General features: G+C 42.5%; 1 protein-coding gene across 1 annotated transcript in view; it reads right to left on the reverse strand.

Moving 5' to 3' along the window:
• Positions 1-19,890, reverse strand: part of cadm4 (cell adhesion molecule 4) — a 151,214-nt gene extending 131,324 nt beyond the window's left edge. Inside the window, exon 1 of the mRNA XM_003450536.5 lies at positions 19,517-19,890. Within this exon, the coding sequence (XP_003450584.2) occupies positions 19,517-19,589 (73 nt within the window). The 5' untranslated portion in view covers positions 19,590-19,890. The remainder of the gene's footprint in view (positions 1-19,516) is intronic.
• Positions 19,891-22,562: the final 2,672 nt, after the last annotated feature.

The raw sequence follows: 22,562 nt of genomic DNA on the forward strand, positions 1-22,562 counted from the left end.
GCCCAGAAATATGCCATCTTACAGTATCAGCATCATCGTCAGCATCTCAGCACAAGCTGACGTCACTACTGTACCACATCTGCCCGCAGCTTCATCATCCTCTAGTTTCACAGACCTTGTCAGGTCTCATTTCTTAACAGCGGCACCATATAATGAGAGCCATAACCATTATTGTCCAAAGGTCTCCTGTTCCAATCCTTTACTTTACCAAATGACTTTCCCTTGCCCCAACTCTCTCGCCTTCTCTATTTCCCATTCGCCTGCTCTAATTACACACTGTTTGTTTGGCCTTCTGGCTTCCCCCTAATGCAGAGGAGAGGAGTCATTAAAATGATTTACAGAAGTAAACCCCACACCCACCCTTACCTCCCTCTCCTCTCCTCACCTCACCTCACTCCACTCCATCCCTGCCCCCCTCTCTCCCTAAATTCCCGACCTCTTGCACCCCTAACATATAACTCAGTCAAATATCGCCGGTGGGATTCAAATCAGTTTCGATTAATCCTTTTTGCTCGCTGCCTCTCTCTTTTAGTGCTTTCCCTCTCGCTGCCCTTTCCACCTCTTCCACTTTCTCCAGCACCTCCCAATCACATAACTGCAAACTTTTTAGGTTAAAACTGTTTTTATGAGGTGGCACTTTGTCTCCTTCCTTTCTCCTCACCCTCTCTCTCCTTCCCATTTAGACACACAGACAAACATTATTCCCCTCTTGAATTATGTGATGGTAAGAGACCGTAATCATTTCGGATGCCTGACTCAAATGTTATCTCCTTCCATTTACTCTGCTCCAGACATGAAAAAGCAGGGCATATACTTTACTTCCTCTTCTTAATCTGCCATCATAGGCCTGATGCATTTCACTTTTTCAACTTTTCTTTTTCACCTTACTTGACCTCCTGGAAAAAAGCACAAGAAGGTAGACACCAGCCCGTCTTTTAAAATTAAGTATAGAACGTATACAACAGGCGAACACAAACAACAGGATTAAAATCACATTCAATTAATCCCTTATTCCCATTGCCACCTACTCAGCAATGCTCCCTTTCTTGCACTTTCCACATCACTAACTTGCTCATTTTATTCCTCAACCTCCATCTTCTTGGGTTAAAATGGGTCTGTGCGCGAGTGTGTGCATGTGTATGTGTGGGCAGGTAAATAATTTTTTATTCAACTCTTTGACTCCATGTTATCTCCAGTACCTGACTTTCCCACACCCTCACTCCGCTTTTAATTAACACTCTTTATTTCACAGCTCTCCCTGCTAATCTCTCCATCAGAGGCCTATAGTGCTAAAGGCTGAGCTTTCACTCCCGCTGCGGGCTCTTTGTACTCTTTCAAAACAGAAAGAGCAACAAACACAAGTCTAGCCATGCACACACAGATAATAAGCCACATACACACCCACCCACACACAGGCCTCTTGAAATACATTAATACACTCAAATGAAAAAGCAAAAGTAAAGATGCACTGGCAAAAATATCTAATCTGATTTATTGCAAAAATCACATAATCTTCCTGCCTTTGTGCTGTGAACTTCAGGTGTCGCATAATGATGGTGTATTAACAGCTCTGTGTGATAACTGATGCATTTTAACTTCTAATAAAATGGGTAATTGGTGAGTCGAATAGTCAAAGTTTGAGATCCACACTGATAAGGACTAGTATACCAAGAAAAAGGAAGTGGTTATTGTGTTTTCATTGCGCCACTGCGTCTCCATGTAAAATAAACTCTCAGATAGTCCAGTAAATTTATATTCTTTTATAAACATAAAGGACAGCATGCTCGTCACAGATAGCAGCCTGTGGAACCACGTGCATAAGGGCTTGTGGCACTGTGGAGGAACTTTGTCTTAGAAAATTAGTCCAGGTGATGCCACAGTGATGCCATCAGGGTTATTGCAGCAAACAGACAGCCTCTGTTACAAACTTGGAGTAATTGTCCGTTCATTTCTGCCTCTGTTGCTTTGATTTTTCTTTTATCAGTCTCTTGTGAGTCTTCCAACTTTACAGGAATGAAACATGGGACCACAGTGGTACACCTGTAAAAGTTTAATCAATATCTAAAATGACTGTTGATACATTTTCTGTCCATTTCATTTCGACTGACTGTCTCAGCATCCGCCCCCCACACACACATGCTTAACATCATGTTCGCAAAGACCTTCATGAGTGCATTGAGCTGAGTGTGAAAATGCAATCTGGCAAGAAAAAGATAACATCAAAGAGAGAATCTGGGCTTTAGGCGACAATTTATTTGGAGCTCTAATCTTTCCAGCACTTCATGCAGTCGATCCTAACAGATTCTCAACAAATCTCTAAATACCATTAATAGGCAGGTGCACTAACCTGATGTTTTTAATTACTGGCTTACTGGATAGGTTAACTTGCATTATGTCCATGCAAATTATTCAGTAAAGTCACAATAGTATGCATAAGAACATACAGGATATCATATGAAAGATTAAAATGTCTTTATCGCATTCTCTAGAATTTAAGAAAACTCGACCTCTGACCTTGACGTTGAGGTTGAGGTCACTGATATTCTGAACCGTCCGTGATTTTTAGTAGCTACACCTATGGTATCAGTTTGAAACCCCTACATCACCTCGTTCTCAGGTTATTGCATTCACAAACTTGAGTGTCCATGCCACCCGTCCACCTGACAGGGTGGTGTCCCACAGCACCCTATCAGCTTTTATGGCTGAGGGTTAAAAATGGCTGCTGTAGAGCTGTCCTCAGATTGAGTATCAAAATGTTTTGGTTTGAGTCCAGTAAGGAATTTGTTAACATCCATAATTGATGGACAGTCATTACAGGTTTGTTTTTGCACCAAATCCCACACTCACTCAGGTTTCTGCTTTTATTCAAAGACTTCTGGGTTTGATATATCTAGGAATTTAACACTGTGCTCACCTACACCTGTAAACACCTAGAGGCTTATCCATCAGTTCTGACAGGGCTTGCGAGCTTTCTCTAGAAAAGAATGCGTGTTTTTAGATGGCCTGAGCTGACACTTGCATGGGAACAAAAACTATCAAGATGTGCTTGATAAAATACTTTTACAACTGAGAACAGACGGTTGTTTTTTATTATTACACATTTTACATGTTATGCGAGATGCTTCTGTTACGAGTGTACCATGAAACATAATATTTCTGAACTGTAAATAATAACTCATTGAAATGAAAGTTGAAGCCCAAAGATTTGTTTCATTATTTTAATGAAACTAAAGTCCACAAATCTGTCTTACAGAATAGCACCATTTCCCTAGTGTAATCTATCTCCAGCTTGAATGCGAATGTGCAGTGCAGGGTTTCTATTGTTTCAGTTAGCGAAATGGTTTTTAATCAAATGCGACTGAGCTTTTCTGCGAATGTAATGAACGTGTCTGCTGGCTAAAATCTTTTACAAATCATTATAAAAACGACTGAGTGATAATTTCAAAACATTTGCGACCTTTTCTGTTGCAAAGCAGCAAATAGTACTAAGTAATTAATCAAGACGAATCGTGCAAACAACAAAAGGAACAATCAATGAAAGTGTTTAGTTTGTGTTTCTAATTAAAAATTGGACAACAGAAGATTGAGAAAGCATCGCCTTGTCTGATGAGTCTCGATATCTCCATGCAATATTCTGATGCTAGGTTCTAAATTTGACATAAACAACATAAAAGCATGGATCCATTCTGCCTTATATCAGTGTTTCAGTCTGGTGAGGCTGGTGTTATGGTCGGCTGCATTGTAGATATGCAGCTGGCAAATCTGCAACATCTGTGTGATGCTATCATGTCAATATGGGCCAAAATCTCTGAGAAATGTTTCTAGCACCTTGTTGAATCTATGTCAGGAACAATAACAGCCGTTCTGAAGGCAAAAGGGAGTCTAACCTTGTACTAGCAAGGTGTAAATACTGAAGTAGCTGTTTTTGTATGTGCCATCTCTATATTTTCCTGTCTGATGAAACATTCACTATTATAAATATATCTGCAGTAAGCTGTAGGCATATGTAGTACCCTGGTCATTTTGCTGGTTTATAGAATAAATGTGCTTCTGTTAAGTCATATATAAACATTGTTAAACATCTTTGAGGAAGATCACCCAGAGTTACAGAGTATATTTTTCTCTGTGTGCAGGTATACAGCTGTGAAGTGCTGGCAATGAGAGCAGAGGAGAAAAAAAATGAAAGGAAAGTTGGTAAGGATAACGTGGGCTGAACACCATGCAAGTGATGTTCTTCGACTGCTTTGCTCCATCAATCTCCTTCATCCACCTTTGTCTTTAGATGTCTTTATTACAGTGAATCGCATTATACCGCTGAGCCATGTTTACACAGGGGAGGCAAATCACATAATTGAAGAGTGTCACACACTGATCCAGACAATATTTAAATGTAAATATGACATTGCCAAAGTGTCTCTAAAATCCATGCTGTAATCATACCGGTCTATGAATAGCTCTATATTTGCACTGCAGGCTGAGTGCAGCAGTTAAGCAAAGATGATTTCCTAGAACTCTCCTCAACTCCAGTAGCGTAAAAAACAATGTTCTATCACAGCAGCTCTGAGACGATGTTGAGGGGTAAGCAACGGTGCGAAGAAAATCAGTGCTACCTTTGAGTGAAGACATCAGGTGTGTAATACCATCACACGCTCGCTCTCTGCCTCTTGTTGAGCTTTTCCACACACTGTTCTGAACAGTCGTCCACTCTTTCCAATCAGCCCTTTATTGTCCTAGAATGAATGCATTTCCTGTAAGAGGCCACCGCCCATTTCCTTCTCACAAGTTTACTGTGAGAAGTGATGGGGTGGGTCTGGCCAAGATGAATGATTTGGGGGTTTTTTTTCCCGGTACCTTGATTGTTCACAGTCTTAAATAAAGAAGTTTTGGCAGACTTTGGTTTGTATATGGAGCTGCAAATAAAGCCTCAGTGTGCTGGTTGCTGTGCATGGCTGTTTTCTGGCCCGTTAAATAACTCTCATTAAAGGGCAGCAGCAACTAATAACAATGTCTGATCTGAACCGAGCTTGTCCCTGTGCCCCGTCCCCTTCTCTCCTTGTTTAATTTCCCTTTAAGGCTGCTTATTGATTCTACCCCTTCCATTCTGTAACTCTTTTTATTTATAACACAAAGCAATAACAAGAGTGTCACAACCTCATGCAATCTATTAATAAGATGAATCCAAAAGTGGCAGATGCATGTTTACGATATACAGTATGGGTCTCTCCTTGAGTATATTTCTGACATCAATCTTTTCATACTTTTTTTTCACCCTGTCTTCTAGACTTTACCTCCAACTCAAACTTCTGAAAGAAAGGGCAAAGTGAGCGAAAGAAAGAAGATATCAGGACCAAGGATAAGAGCTGACGAAGCAGACTATGATGGAAAGAAAGGGAAGCCAGAAGGAGCAAGAGGAAAAAGGCAGAATGGGAGAGACGAGCAGGGCAACCGAAAAGGCAGAAGAGCCGCCAAAAGGCAGGCCTTCGTGGTAAATCCAGAGACGGACAGCGTGGAGAGAGACTGAGACAGAGGATGAGGCAGGGAGAAATGCGGATGTGCTGAGGGGAACAGAAATGAATAAAAGATGGAGGGAGACAGATAGGATCGAAAGGTATCCGAGGTAAGTGAGAAAACTGCTGGAACTGTTAAGATTCTCAGTAGGCAGTTGCTCCCTCTTTCCATCTCAGCTGTAGTTATCAAGTCTAGCTTTGTGCAATGCTGTTAATGCAACTACTGAGCTGTCACAGTGTGAAGTGCGCACGAGTTCAAAACAGTGCTTATTTATCTGTTTGCATTTGTGTAAGGTACATGTAAGTAGCACAAATACATAAGCCCCATCTGTTGCCTTGAATCTCTATATGTGCGTGGGAATGCAGAGGAGCTGTTTCAGAATTGTGCATGCACTCTACATGTATGTGTGGGAGGGGGTATGGCAGAACATCACTATTTACAAGTATGTGAAAGTCTGTTAGATTCTCTGAGAGCCACCGTGTGCTTTGTTGGATCATACAGCCATGCAGTCTAACTGTTTAGCCAGACTGCACTGCAAGCAAATCACAATACCTGCAGGATTTCAATATTTAAAGAGCTTTTCTACATTCTTTGACACTCAGGTAAAAAAAAAGAGTCAACTGTGCCAGACAGGGTCCCTGTTACAGCTGAGATGGAGTAGAATTTTGTCATCTGTCTAGCTCTTTCTATGTTATTTTTCAGCTAGCCTGCCAGGTGTAACCCACTAACTGTCACTTTGTGAACATGCCCAAGGCTGAAAAAATGATCAGAAATACTAACCCACCAGTCTGCTACCTAACATATATCTGAAACCAGGGACTCATATTCAGAGGATAAATCCAAAGTGAATCTTATTTTTCTTTTTTTTTCTGGCCAAATTCTTTTTGGTAATGATAATTTGGTCCTTACCAAGGAGAAACAAACACATGTTGCTGGCACATAGAAGTACACAAGCCAACAAGTCAAGCCAAGCTTCATTATTTAGAGAGGAAGTCTAAAGTGAATGCACCTGAAACAATCTGTCAATAAACAGCTGCACACTACAGCTCAGCTACATTGGTTGTAGTTATAGATGATGTACGCATGCACTACCACAGTAAGTGCAGTAGGCTGAAGTTGTTCTGCACAAAGTTAATCATATTTTTTGGGTTTCCGACCTGTTTTCCATCTTGCATTGGTAAAACTGAAGGTTACTTTTTCAAAGCTCTCTTCAATTAAATTATTAAACATGATATTAAAAAATGAGGTAAGAGTATGATCAAGTTGTAAAAGAATTATCTATTGTTCAATAGATCAGAAAAAGCTTAATTCACAGCAAGGTCAAAAACACAGCGGATCTTTAAAATTAAACATTTTCTTTTGACCGTCAGTTAGAAAACATCAGCAGCATCATGAATATATGGCTGCTCTTGTCTTGTTGTAATTATGGTTAGGAGTCATATGTGCAAATTATATTAAACCTCAGCTGTCATTATAGTGGCGGTAAGAGCAGTTATAGAGTACCAGGAAAGGTGTTTGTTACATCAGCCTCACACAAAACCCACACACACAAAGGGAAACGAGAACAGATGCAATCTGTGCAAATGATGCATTATTTTGTGTGAATGTGCTGTTAGTCCTCTAGTGTGGGAGGGTGACAAAATCGTGTAGCTAAGCTACAGTACCGGTGATGCTAGGGACTGTGTTTGTTTGTGTGCTTGTGGTAGCGTACATAAACAAGAATATGTGTGTGCATGAGGGCTGAAATGAAGGTAGGATGTTGTTATCATCTCCCACTGCCTCCCACCCTCCATCCATCCCAGCTCTCTGTCGTCTCAGCGGCAGGGGCATGTAAGCCGGTTACAGCCACATAATTTTCAGGTGGGTCAGATGGCAGCATTTTGCACCCCCACACCACCTCCCTCTCTCTGACTCCCTCTATCCATCCACCACCTCTGGCCAATGCTAGAACTTTACAACTGGATGAGCAAAGTGGCGGCGGCTACCTACCTGGCTCTGTGATTGACTGCAGTGCCGCTGAGCGAGCTTCACTGTATCTGTGCCATGTTTATTGCTTCTTTCACCTTCGCAGTAATTGAGTCCCTCCCCATGCGAAATATGCAGTCAGACAGGCAGATGTGTGCGTGGATGAAACCCATTGTGTGTGTATGTTACGTGTGGGAGCTGGGAGTTGACTGACAGGCTACATAACTCAATTCAGAAATTCTGAGGGAACCTGACTGCTGTTTTCCTGTGTGTCTGTGTGCGAGCATCTACTTATGTGTGTCTGTGACTGCACGCAAATATGTGTGCAGCGATTTGAGGGTGAGTGGTATCTTAGTGTAATATATATGTATGTGGCTCCTATATAATTCAGGGGAGCTATCTACAGATATCTGAAAGGAAAGTGTGCAGTGAATTAAAAAAAAAAGTACACAAAATATATTTCTAAGTGCGCATACTTTTTATGCTCATTTTTTCATGTGCCAGGCTCAACCACTTGGGGTGTGTTTGGCATGACAAGATTGCTAGGACAATGATGCATGTGTATGTGCCTGCATGTGTGAGCAGAATACTACTTAGCCTCTTTCAGGCAAATACATGCATAAGAGCACACAAAACTGTAAAACGACCACTATGTCAAGAACAGGTCAGGTAGGAGAGGTGAATATGTAATGGATGAGGGCCACATAGGTCAGATAAGACAGATGGACAAAGCAGGGGAGGAAAGACAAAAGTAATGAGGCCTGCATAAAAGTCTGCCTGTGAAAGATGGAAATTGGTAGGATGTAGATGAGGGAATTAAATATGAAGGGGCTCGACTCTCTTTTGGTGTTTATGCTTTGGGAGAAATAAAAGAAAGGCCAGAGACAGAGACAGAGAGAGAGAGAAAGAGAGAAGGGGGTTAGTTGAAAACTGTCTTGGGAGGAAGAGAAGGTGGGTGGGAGATGAATGGAGATGGTTGGAGGGACTGCACGGTCTCTGAAGGGCATGTACAAAAATGAGCTTCCACCTTCAGAATACTGCTGTGCAGCGTATAAGTAAAATGCACACTTCAGCAAGCCCAGAGCAAAAGAGATGGCAAGAGAAGGTAAATCTGGAGATAAGGGGAAAAAAGAAAACAAACTCCAATTGAGTATAAAAAGAAAACAGAAAGTTAAAAAAGAAAGGAAGCTGGAATTGAACTTATCAAGAGAAATTGGAACTGAGGGTGAGAAGAGGTGCGGAGAAGTCAAAAATAATATTGGAAATGAATTGATGCGGCGTGTGTAAATGGAAGGAGGGTGAGGAAAAATAAAGACTCAGATGGAAGGAAAAAAACATTTTGTACATGCAAATGAGAATGAGAAAGCAAAAACACAGGCATTTGTGCTGACCACCTGGGCCCTGTCAATCGTGTCTCTCTCTCTCTCTCCCTCTCTCTCTCCTTTTCCCTTTCACTGTCTATCCCTCCACACCTGGGCTCGCCTGCCCGCGGCTACAGTACAAGAGGTAGATAGCAAGAGGAGGCAGGAATGGGGTGGAAGCAGCAGGGAGGCAGGAGAAACTGCCAAAGTATCCATCAGCAAGCAGTCCTGGCAACAAAAAGTCCCCTTTCCCCTTCACCAAGTCTGTCTTTCCAACTATCATTGAGTCTCCCTCTCACTGGAAACTCTAAGTAACAGTTGGAGCAGATGCATGCGGACACATGCACCTGGATCACAGAACTGGCGGGTGTGTGTGTGGGCATAGGCATGGGCATTTAAGCATCAACAAGGTTAGGCACAGAACGATAGGAGCACAAGGAGGGATAAAAGAGGTTTTTAGCGATCATGGTGAGTACAAACAAAAAGACAGCAAGTCAGTGTTGAGGCCCTTAAACCAGCTTCACACTGTGGGAGAATTGGGAATGAAGGATAAAAGGAAGGCAGCCAGAAAAAGAAGAACACGGCATGAAAAGGTGGAGAGAGAATAAGTATAGCAATCAAGTGGGGAAAAAACTGGTTTTGCTTGAGAACAAAAGGCAGACAAAGAGTGCTACATGCATAACAACAAAGCTAAAAAGACAGTGAATGTGCATTTAAAACACAATCACCAGGTGTGTCCCTCTATTTGTCTGCAATACTCTAGAAGCTTAGAAAAAGGAGGACAGGAATGGCATTTAAAAAGCACAGCACAAAAAAAACCCCCACTGCAGTAAGGAAGTCTGAAAACTCCAAAAGCTCTCTGGAGTGCTTGCAATGTTTATATTTGTGCATATGCAAATTTAGGTGTGTAAATTAGCGCAAGTGCATGAGTCAACTTGCCAACCTGTCTCTCTGCTTTGCTTCAAATTTGTGCACATTTCTGCAACTTAACCACTGATTTACAAGTCAGTCATCATTTGGGATCAACCTGCTTTTTAATTACGAGTGGTTTATGTTTGTTTTTCATTTCCCCCATAAGCTCATAAATTGCTTTCCTCACCGCAACTTAAAATCGATCTCCATGATAAATAAGCATCAGTTATAATTGCATATACAAGTAGTGCTGTCGCAAACTAAAATTTGTGATTGCACACACACACACACACACACACACACACACCTTTTGGTGTTTAATTGCTCAGTGGCAAATGTATGATAATGTCTGACTTATTATAATGTATAAATAATACAAAGCTAATTAATGTTATAGTCTGTGCCCTAAAGCTAGGGCTTTATGATTGTTTTAAGGGCATAGTTTGCTTTTGTGTAACTTCTCTGACTAGCACATAGAATCAGATGGCTGAAATTCATGGCTGTTTTCAATTATTAAGAAATTTATTTAATCTTTAAAAATCAGGAAGTTGTTGAAATAGATAGTAGGGTAGTTACAATGTTAGAATTTCAAACTTGATACTGATACCCAGGACAATACAAAATAACATTTCAAAACCACTAGGAAAAAAAATAAGAAGCACGTTTTTTTAGATAAAAAATTAGAACAATACAAACAATGACAATGACAAACCGATTGTTAAGTTGTCTAACATAGTGCAAAACTATAGTAGCATAACGGTTAAGTCCTTTACACACCAAACACTATATATTTCTGTTATATTTGTATGTTTAAAGTATATTTCGGACTCACCTATTCTTGATCCAGCCATTCCACTGATAGTGAAATTTTGCTGCACAAATTTGCAGCATTTATTTTTTCTAACAAAGTTTGATTGTTTGGATTCAACTCAATAGATCTGACCAATCAGACTTCTGCATTTGGTAAAATGTAGGCTGGTGGCGCAACACGTACACCAGTACTGAATGTACAAACAGTAAAAACAAACATTTAAAAACCCACTAGTTTATCTCAGACACACAGCTAGACGCTGCTCCAGGTTAATCGGCTCTCAAAAATTATTTCTATATCTTCTCAGATGTGATTCCAAATCTGCCAACAAAAGCTCAAATGGTCGCGATACAACTTCAACTCCTGGATCAAACTATAAAATTCTCCCTGCTACATTCCTGTGAGAATTGCAATATTTTCCACAAAAACACAACACATTGGTATATATATTACATGACAAGTTTAGAAAAAAAAACAGGCAACTAGGCATAATGGGCATGACTAGGCATTTTCCACAACGTGCCATTTATAAATGACAAACATGATTAGGCAAAAATAACTATAAAGGCAACAATATTTTAAGGTTTTCTGAGTTAGTACTATGCTTCTGGTGAAGTTGTACTATATTTTTGTTGCTGATCAAACAGAGTTGATAAAATAGGCCATCCGTGTTTCTGTCTAGTTGATCCTTACTTTTTCCTGCTTCAATCTCAGACTTTAAGAGAAAAATAACACTTTTCTTTCATCAATTATTGTGTTATCCTGTTAAATTAATAAAATCTATTAATGTTACAGACAGGCAGGACCGATTTTTAGTGCCTAACTCCAGCAATAACATTATCTTTTTGTTTTTAGCCACAGCCACTAGTTGCTACCTTAACAATAACAAACGGCTAATGTGGCTATTAGGTAACTGCTAATAGTTAAACAGGTAACATTAACATATGTGACAGTCTGTTAACATTTATGATAGCTATTAAATACTTTAACGTGGCTGAAACTGGAGTTTTAATGATCTTACGAAGTTTATCATAAACTGTTGCTCAGTGTTGGTAATGAAAGAAGGGGCTGTGTGAAGCTGCGTGCCACCTTTAGAAGGCGAACACAACAATGTGGGTATCAAAACAAATCAGACAGTCATTTGGTATACATATATACATACATATATATATATATACATATATGTATATATGTATGTATATATATATACACACATGTGTGGGTGAGTGTGTGTGTGTCCATAAAGGTCATTTTGTACTATGTACTGCATAGCAACTGGAATCTTGGAGACTAAAACAGATAAAGCTGCTCTGATAAACGGAGGAGAGATGGTAGCCCTCATGGCCTTTGGGAAGAGAAAAAATAATCAAGAATGAAAGCACATTCCTCCCTACAGCTTCCTTTTATTAGTTTCTCAAGCAATAAAGTAAGTTACTGTATATGCAGTCAGGAGGCAACAGTGCCGTGCTGTGTGTTCTGTGGTGCCTTCCAGACTGTAGGATCTACGGCATATTGCAGACACAAAAACCTCTTGCTGTTCACGGGTACGTGGATCACAAAAGCTAAAAATGACTTTGGTACCATCCACAGAACCCCACTGGCCCCTGCAAGCTGCTTCACAGCTCAATTCACCAGTACTGCCCAGTGGGTGGCAGTTGCTATGAACCACTGTTTCTCTGCAACTGTGCCCAGTGCCCTAGGCCTGTGTCAAGCTCATTCAGTATCATTGCCTGTAAGCCTGTTTCTCTCTTCCACTTCTACAATGGCCAGAAAGGAGAGCCATGGTTCTTGTGTGTTCAATGATAAAACTATTCATCAAACAGAAAGAACATGTCTGTGTCAAGTCAAGCACCGCTTCAATCTACTGGTGATGCTTAATGGGAGATGAGGGGAGAGGGGTTGTACCTGTTAACAAGCATAAGGTGAATCAGCAGTCATGCACTTAAACGCCCCTTCAGCCGCTCGAGAGGAAATGAATCCTGGGAGAGAATCAACCAGAGCTTTCCTCAAGGTCATTGGTGCCTGGCCACTTTTTAAGTGGCCATGCCAGCTCTAACAGTCTTTGCAGAAACAATCGTAGCACCAATCCAATTTGGCTCAGCTTCTTTTCTTTTCTCTTTACTTCAGTGCAGACGGCTGCATTGCCTCACTATTGTTTTGCCCTGCTGAAAGCAGAGCATGAATTGATGACCTTATGAATCTCAAAAGAGCCTGGCAAATCATTGCGGTAAATCAAGCACCAGCACATTAAGCATGACCGCAGGCTCTTTCCCCTTAAGTTTCTTTCTTTTTCTTTCTTCTTTGTGTCCATCTCTTTCACACTCTTTCCTTCCTACGAGCACTTGGGGATATTGAGAGCAGCCAACTTTTTGAGGATTGTTTTCATGTGCTGCTAATTAATTGCCTCTAATTAATGGTTGTTTACGGGTTGCTAATGAAGTGGATCAAAGCCTACTACTCCTGATGTGGAGGCTCTTGTCTTAGGCTGTAGAAGGAGATGAAGAGAAGAGCAGACAGACAGAGACAAGAAGTGCAGAGAATTGGGAGGTGATTCTGAAAGTATAGCGGTAACTACGGTTGAGGCTTTTTTTCTTCAGTACCTTTATCAACTATCATTTGGCTTCTGTGCAGAACAGAGCTGAGCAGTCTGACTTTGATCTATCGGCAGCTGCTGTTATCACTGGTGTTTTGTTGAATGATAGCATTTGGTTTTTAAAGTGGATACAGTAAACTGCAATGTGTGCTTTTGCAGAAAGATAATCTATGAAAACTGTTTGCTTGCTAAATACATTTTTAAAGCAAACAACCCTCTTTCTATACAACTTTTAATGCTTTCAGAAAGCATTAAACATTCATTAACATGATGAAGCTTTGATGATGTTTGAAATAAAGGAACAGAAATGCCACTCCTGAGGTTTCTGTAACCACTGTATCTGACTCTATCACTTTATCTCTGTCAGACATGGTCTTAGCGCGAATGAATTTGCCACTCATGGGAGAGACATTTTGCGAGTTTTCTAAGATAGAAAACTCATCCGAGACCTCTCCGGCATTGTTGTGACCGTCTTCTGAAAATCTCCATCTGATTTCCCAGTAGATAGTGTGCTACTTGGCAATTTTCAGCATCCGACAATCTCATCAAAGCAAACCTATTAATGGCAATGATATGAAGAAGGATTCTAAATGGCAGACAGATGAATAGCCCTGTGCGTGTGTGGGTGTTTAATTCTCCAAGCCGAAGCGCCATGTAGCTTTGCTGAAAGTGGGTGGACTGTCCACGAGCTGCTGGGAAACAATTTCAATACTTGTTTGCCTGCGTTTTTGTGTGCATGTGGGTGTGACAGTGCATGTGCATGCTGTGACCTCATCGATCATGACACTTTGCCTCTCAGGTGTGGTCACCTACACAGTGCCTGCCCGCGCTCTCTTTTCTCGGTATATTGCCATCCATCTCTCTGATTCTCCTCTTCCCCCTCCTCCTTCTCCTTACCCACATCCTCTTCTCACATCAGCACCCTCTACTTTTCTGCTTTGGCCCCACCTTCCTAATCTCTCTCTTCCCTCCTTCCTCACTTTTTTGGCCCCATAAATCAGTCATACTGCACCGCAGGGATTGCTTTCTCTCCCTCTCTCCCTTGTCCTTTTTTTTTTAAACACGCCCTTCCATTTTAGAGCTGAAATCCCGCAATCATTCACTCGTTTGTTGGACTTCTCTCTGCCTGACTTTCTCCTCTGCTCTGTTCCTCCCTGCTCCAGTGGTCTGTGACGCAAGCCCCTGGCGCTTTCCCTCCCCCCTCCTTGCGGTCTTCCTTCATTCTTTTATACACTGTGCAGCCAGCCATCTCTCCTTCTCTCCCCGTAACCCTTTCACTCTCCCTCTGTGACCCCATCAGTCCCTCAGTGCCCCAGCTAAGGCTGGTCACTCTTCATCAGCTAGCCTCCACTGGACACACAGACCTCCCAAAAGCAAAGGGAAATGGGGTCTTGTTGGCAACATTTGTGCCCAGCCTGACAGTTTCACCTAGGTTTAAGTTCATTTCTGATCCTCCTTACCCCGACGCGAGCACCTAATTACCAGCCATCCTCTCCTCCTCTTGTCTCTACATCAAGTCTTCCAGACGGGATGTGTATTAGCCTCAGCACTGCCAGAGTACACAGTTTCCAACTCTTCAATTTTAGGCACTTGCCCTCTTCAGCTAAATAAGGCTCTCTCATCCAATCACAGCTAGTGAGGGCTCTGTTGCAGTGCCTGAGTGGGGATAATCACCTTGGTTACTGGCATTACCAGAGGCTGCTGTCTGGCCACGTTAGCGCTGCGCCCTGCGGGAGCTGCCGAAACAGGTGTCACAGCAGCAAGGAAGGGTGTTAAACAAGCCCAGGGCCAGGCAGGAGGCATAAACGTTTACTCTTAGTCATGGAAACCATGTCACCAATAGCAAGGAATGTACCCCCAATGGCATTAGTGGTTCAAAGTTTTTTTAAGTCAGAGGACTGTCTCTTTCAACTTTGTCTCTTTTACCTGTCTGCAATTCAGGGTTAGCTTCCGTTGACATAATCACACCTTGTGCTCAGCAGAAAGGATACATAGCAACTGCCTTTGTCAGTAGTCCCAAAAAGCTACACAAAGGCAATCACTTTTTGTGACACAGTCACAGCTCCATGGCAAAGACAAATACACATCGAGAGGGTTCAGCATCTGGAGAAAAGCTGCTGGCTCAGGGGACACGAGGTCGCAGCATGGGCAGCTGGACCCAAAGAGGCGTTCTACTTTTGCATTGGGCCAGTCAGATCAGAGAGTTAAGAGTACCAGATTGATTGGCAGGCTTCGAATGCCAGCAAATGGAGGAGACGTCCTTGGCATCCGAGTCAGCATTAAAAACTTCAGCTGCAAAGTTGGTGAAACGCCAGTTGTTCTCAAAGAGCGACACGTAAGGACGACATAGATCACCATTATGATAATCACAAGCTGCACTGTCTGGGGAATAGTAATGGGAAGGAGATGAGGTGGCAGCCATAAAGAGTGTTTCTACATTAGTGCTGGCCTGATTAGATTGACAGAAAGTTTCACTAATGGACGATTAAACAAATGGTCAAATGAGATATAAGGATCCAATTACCAATTGGTGTCTTTGTGTGCCCCTTTCAATCATTGTGCTTCATGTATTCTGTTTGCATGAACTTGTTCATGAGGACGCAGCAGAGTGAAAACAAGCGCTGAAAACAGGCTGAAAAAGGGAACGCTTAGTCATATGACGTGTCCCTGCAGGGGTATAGAGCAACTTGCTCCTTCCTAGGTCCTTTTATTTCTATTCAAGTGAAAACAAAATCCTTTTGGAACCTGGTATATAATACTGGAAGAAGTTACGGAAATGTATTTATTGTGTGAAGCAACCGCAGATCAAAACAAATGAATTATGGATTGCACAGAAGACTGGAGGGCAGATTAGGAGATAATTACTGTAAAATACATCACCTGTACTAAATGGTGAACCTCGAAACCTCTGCTTCTGAGTAATGGACCCATGAAAGCCCAAGGGAGAATAAAAGCAGCCCACACTGAGCTCTGTAACTCTTTCAGTTGTGACTATCCCAAAAAGCGATACAGTCCAATTTGTTTATGGAGCTTATGTTGAGCCAGTTGTTCAGCTGAGATAGTGGGCCACCCTGTCAGGACCCTTTAAGAATGCACTGGTTGATCAAACATGGCCACGCGCTGCAGCAACAGGCAGCATATTTTTCCTTAAAAAAAGCTTCTTTCAGCTTCTTCTCTGTTGACAGGCATAGTCTGCCAAGTTCAGGTTGTCCAATTATTTCGACCTACAAAAGGCAGGGAATCTGAGGGGGGAAAGAATTCAACGCTGAAATCTGATTGTGCACTGGGCTTTAGATATTCACCTTGAACCAGCAGATGGCAGGGCAGAGAGCAAAGAAGGGAGGTCTAGGTCTTCATAATTAAATTGCCAAGAAGTTTATCTTATTTAGGGGGAGAATTATGCTCCAAGGTTTGGATCAAAGGATAAACCTTGGCTTACGGTGAAGACATTTTCAGCACATTAAAAAACAAAGATGCTGAAATAGCAAGCCCAGTGTAATGTGGAAGAAAGTAAAAAGGCAACGTTAACTCTGGTATGATGTAAACTGTGCCTGACAAGCATCAAAATCTGCACTTGAGTTCAGACAAACTCTTGCATAATCAGTACTATAACTATGTTCAAAACAGGTAAGCTGTCTATAGGCAAGACGTGTGTGGATGTTTATATGCGTTCCTGCATTTATTTGAGTGATCATATAGTATGTGTCCATATTTTTATTTTTTGTGGGTACTGCATTTCCCTTGATGCTTGTGTTTACACGCCAAACCTCCCTTCTGTGACTCACAGCGACATTGATTTATGCATGGCTTCACTGAGTGTTTGTGTGTGTGTGCATATGCACACGCGCACTTGCACACACCAGCTATAATTGGTATTCAAATCTCCTCCCACAAGTACGTCCAACTGCTGCCGTTTTTCAGCCACCAGAGTCCCAGCCAAGGTCCAAACAGGATGATGGGGAACAAGCTCAAACGGATGGCTCTCATTGCACACATTCAAATAAACAAATGGAGGTGATTTAATGCACACTGCGATAAGGGAGGTGGTAATGGCGGCATAGGAGAGAAATGGGGATGAGGTGTTAGAATGGAAGTGATGGAGGGTAGCGATTAAGGGTGGGCACGAAGCAGAGGTGGAGTTAACAGCATTTGTTACTGTACGTGCTTTGCAAGTTTGGCCTGCAGCTGCTGTTGATCAGACACCTCCACAAAGCCAGGCAATCTGCGCACAAACATACAGCACTGACTGTGTGTGCATGTCCCTCAGGCCTGCCCGTCAGACACACTGTGAAGTCTTTCTGCCTTTCTTCTCTCACTTTTCCTCGCTCCTTCGCTCTTTTCTGCCTTTCTTCCTCTATCCATCTTTCTATCCCTCTGTCTTTCCCTCATCCTTCACAGAAGCGCCAAGTCTTCCAGCCTCGCTATCCTCACATCAACCTCTCAATCTATCTGTCCACTCATCCATCTATCCACCCAATCTGTCCATATCTATTCTAGCATAATAACAACTGCCAACCCTCTATAGCCTCCCACCTTTTCCCTTCTTTCAGATTGGTGGAAGAAAAATAACTGAGACAAGATCTTTATTAAATCTCTTTTTTCCTAATGCAGACACAGCATCGGTGCACATCTGCAAGGTTTTTAGAAACAGACCATCTTTACTCTACCTCATCGCCCTCCTTTCTCCACCGACCTTATGCCTGTAACACCCCTAAACTCCCCAGCCTCCTGTCTCTCTCAGCCCCTGTCAGAGGCTAGATTAATGACAGTGATCAGTGAGCAGCCCCCAGCTGAGGTTGCCTGCAGCTTAGGCAAAACCCTGCACTGTACGCAGCACGCACGCCCATGCACACACACTAATGTAAAGCACATGTACTTGCAACACACATATTCATAGATGGGTGCCCAAACCCACAAACACAAACCCCATACACAGTGAGAATAACATACAAATACCTATAGCTCGTGCATACCTTAACCACCCAGTGTTCATTAAACACATACATACACACAAACACACACACTTTCCCCAAAGGAAAAAATCAATATCTATCAATATACTGGCTCTGGTGAGGTCGGTATTAGTGCAGCCACAAAAATGGCTTTGGTAAGGTAGTTCTTCTTGTATACAAGAGACATCAACACAACAGCACCGTCCAGGTTTGAGTGTGTCCATGCCTTACCAAGCACTTAACTATTTCACTGCCTCAGGACAACATAAACAAGGGGTCATAGAGTGCAACAGCCACAGGACACAAACCAGCAGAGCAACATTTATGTGCACATTGTCATCATCAATCCTCCTTAGTCAAAATCACAGAGGCTTCAGATGGATTTTTCTTTTTGAAAGTTTTATTTCAAATTGCATCCAAACAAATCCCACAAAAATATCCAGCTGAAGTTCTTCAGAGGCATGATAGAGGCTAATCCAAATCCCCATATTTTGCAAATGTGGCACTTAAGAGGCTACTGAGTGACCATAACTAGCCAACTACTGTGTAAAGGAAGTAAGCAGGACTATCCCAACCTGAAGTGTTCCAGTGATGGTGATAAAAGCAATACAAAGCACTACAGGTACTGTTACAAGTTGCTGTAATACATTGTTAGATGTTATTTTATCTGATAAGGGGAAGGCTCAAAGGTCTTTACAGTCCCTCACTCTTCCCCAGAATATAAAAGCAGTAACAAACACCACTCCTGCTGCTGGTGTCTGAGACATGTCTGGTCCACTGCGGGCATTTGTTATGAGCGCTCATGTGTTCTATGAGAATATTTAATCGGAGCTCTGTGTGTGTCGCTGCATGCACAGGCTGCATAAGTCACAGGCTCCCATTCCGCCACAGACAACAGCTGTAATACAATGAATCCCAACATCAGGAGAAAATGCAAATTCTGTGACGCACAAGGGTTGAGAGAGCACTGGCTTCTTTCATCAAATATTCATGCATGGTCAAAAAAAAAAGTGGCCGCCTTTCACTTTTCTTTTCAACGACTGGAAATTTTAGGGGTCTTCCCAGCGTAGCAGTTCCGAGATGTGATTAAGACAATGACTCATATCCATGTAACAATACAGCCCCGGCTTCCTCAAAGGGCATTGACTCTAATTAGCCACTGAGAAATATTAACACCAGTCCACAAAACAACATTAAACTGGCACATCTGCACGTGTTTTGCTCCGTGGTGCGCTCCTCCTCCTTCCCGTCCAAGTGCACAGTAAGTCAGAGTGGACCCGGTGCATTTTTAAGCGCTATTCAGCTTCTTCTTAGAGGACTTAGACAAACTTGCACAGAAAAGCCCAAACACATCGAGACGGCGTGACACTCTTCCCATTCACATCACATTCGTTCACTTTCATATGAGCCTTACCAGTGTTGATCAGCCAAGCCACTGTTACGATGGTTAGAGGGACGCAGTAGTTCCACACGGTCGCGAAAGCCATCGCTGGTATTCCCCTCTGATATCTTTCTTAATATTCCTCTTCCTGTGAGAAATCAGAGTGACATGAACCCGCAGGTTCACCCTCCGACAGCGCCTTTAGCGTCTATGTATGTGTGCGCGTGTGTGTGTGTGTGACAGGGCGCGCGCGTGCGACTGTGCGTGAACGAGTGTGTGCTTTGTTAAGCTTTCCGAGCGTAATAGCAGGTCTTTACATAGTAATGCTCCCCTCTCATACACACCCACTTTCTCTCCCTCTGAATCCCCGAATATGACGGCTTGGCCGGTTTTTCTTGGTTACTTTACATTGTAAATATATTGTAAAGCTTGCCAATTGGGCGGTCCTGGATGTCTTTCTAGCCAATTGCAGAGAGCAGGAGCAGGTGGAGGGGTGTGCGGATGTGAGCAAGGGGCTGGGTTTAAAAAAAAAGAAATGGGCTATCCAGGAGGAGAGCCGGGGAGGCAAGAGGGGCTGCGTCTTCCAGTTAATTGAAATCAATTCGCTCTAAATGTGATTGATAACCAGCATTAATTTTCCGACTCAAATAACCAATTTATTTCAAATTCCACCCCAAGGACTTAAAAGATGCAAGGCACGCTGATTAAGATGACGGAAATGAATGGTTCTTATTGTTCAAATTTAGGGACAAGTGGTGCAAAAAATGTGGCGTTTTCTAAAGTTGACTGTAGGGAGGAAAACGCAGATTAAGAAACGCGATCATTTGTAAGATGGCACTTCGTTTGAAATGACTGTTTGGCTATTTGGTGGTAGAAACTCAGTGCCAAATCAGTCCAAGCAGTAGCCTCTGGGTAGTTTGAGATTCAATTCTGTTGCAGAGGCTGCTTTGATTCCAGTAATGTGCATAGGACTCATCAAGGAGAACAAGAAACAGACCTCAGTGTAAGCTGTTAAATCACCGTTTACAATGACGGTAATAGCTCGGAACAAAAACTTGGGCTAAGGATGAGCCGGTGTTTCTGATCATCTGTAGTCAGGGCTTATTAGGTCGTGCTAAAGGGGCTCTTTAACTTTACCCTCATGTTGCGGCCACAGTTTGCCCATAATTGTGTTTTCCAGTCAGAGAGCGCTGGTCCATTATGAAAATTGTTTCTCTCTCCACATCTCTTTTTCTCCCCCTCTAATCTAGTGTTATACTATGGACTTTTAGCATCCAAGGCTTGAAGGCATCTTTTTGAAACTGTATCTTTGGCGCCCCTCTCAGGTAACTGCAGGGATGGCACGTCACACGTCTTAAATCTGCTTCCGCCTCTTCTGACAAGTCCTCCAGACACTTTGGTCAGTTTAGTTTGAACAGTCAGGAAAGTTCAAGCAGCCAGTAAAGCACCTGGGCAGTCTGTATTAATATTAATATTTCTACTCTTGACTCCCATAAAGTTGCTTTGAACTCTTACCCCCTAGCTAACCTATACTAATGGATCTGTGTTAGATCTTAAGGTCCCTGCTTCGGGGTCTCTCCACTGAGGGATCTTATTACTCGACACAAGTTTTAACCTTGTTGTTTGGCGAGGATAATATCTGCCCTACTCATTTCCCAATTCCCATCCCATCCCATTTTTCCCTGTCAGCCTCTCTGTGAGTGTTTGTTCCCGGGTTGGCAGGGAGTCTGTGGCAGCAGCTCCCCCGCACCAGATGGGGCATTGTCAGGAAGTAATGAGGGGAAAACACCTGCTTCTCTTGCGAACTCCACTCCTTCATTTTCAGCCATTTGACACAACATATGCAGAATGCACATACAAACTCAAGTGACCGTGACGGGAACAGCAGTAGTCAATGACACAGTGTTACAAATGCCTGGCACTGTAATGCATTAGTCAGTGCGGTGTCACGTTTGGTATAAGTCACCTTTAGATGTCGGTTTGCATGGACTAAGGGCAGTTAGGGTACTAGACAAACTGCGGACACAAGTGAGGAGCTATTTGGCTTTAATGCCAGAGTACAGATCTGCATCCTTATCCGGACAGGACCTTGCGTGCACCAGACAAAACACTTTTAGGAAATCTGTATGCACTGCACAGCACCTAAGCTGTTGTCCGGTGCTTTATCCATCGAGACACTATCAAGGTCAAAATGTCACTGTAAACTTCACTTCCCTCTCTCCCGACCAGAGCCTTGTACCTCAGGGAAAGCTCCAGTGTGAAATTCCTGATACATAATTTTGTGTCTCTTTTTTTTTTTGGGCCAGATATCAGAAGCCCCAAGACCAAAATCCACAAGGGAGCACAGAATGATTTACTCATGACTGACTCAAAGGCCAAAACAAAATGGTGCTCACTGGCATTTAACATTCAGGAGAGCATTTTAAATTTACAACATTGTATTTTTTCTTTTCCCCCCTATGAAGCATGATTCCCCGCCCCCCCCCCAAGTCTTTCTGTTTTGGTTATAGTCTCCCTGTCTGTTGTTTCCACATTCCTTGGGTTGACCTCAGACATAAAGCAAGCAGAAGTTTGTAGAGTTGGAGAAGAAATACAAGGAGTCTGTAAAATGCTAAACAAAGGAAGGCTGCTGCTGCAGAGCCGAGCTGTACAGGGGGCTTGAATAATCAGTTTAATAACATTATCCTGGCTGTGCTCTGTGGCGCATGCACCCGTTAATGGAGTGTCAGTGTTAAACTGCCGCTTTGCCCATTATTAACAACGGCCTACGGTCAACCACACACGATAATAAAAACCGCATAAAACCCAACATAACTTCAACAGACAAGCGTAATGAAATTCTCAGCATTATGAGCACGGTTATGGTAATAAGCGGTGGTGGTGGTGAGGCACAGCGTTAAGGGTTACAAGGCAACAGAGGAGAAAATTAAAAAGATGAAGTTGTAGTCTGTGATGCTTTTTTGGGGGAGGGGTTGGGTGGAAGACAGAGAAGACTAATCTAGTCTAGTTAAAATAGAACTTACTTGTAATGGCCAACACTGTCTGCCCTTACAACTGACAGGAAAGCTTTCAAGGTTAC

The sequence above is a fragment of the Oreochromis niloticus genome, linkage group LG11, assembly GCF_001858045.2.
Source record: "Oreochromis niloticus isolate F11D_XX linkage group LG11, O_niloticus_UMD_NMBU, whole genome shotgun sequence".
Lineage (NCBI taxonomy): Eukaryota > Metazoa > Chordata > Actinopteri > Cichliformes > Cichlidae > Oreochromis > Oreochromis niloticus.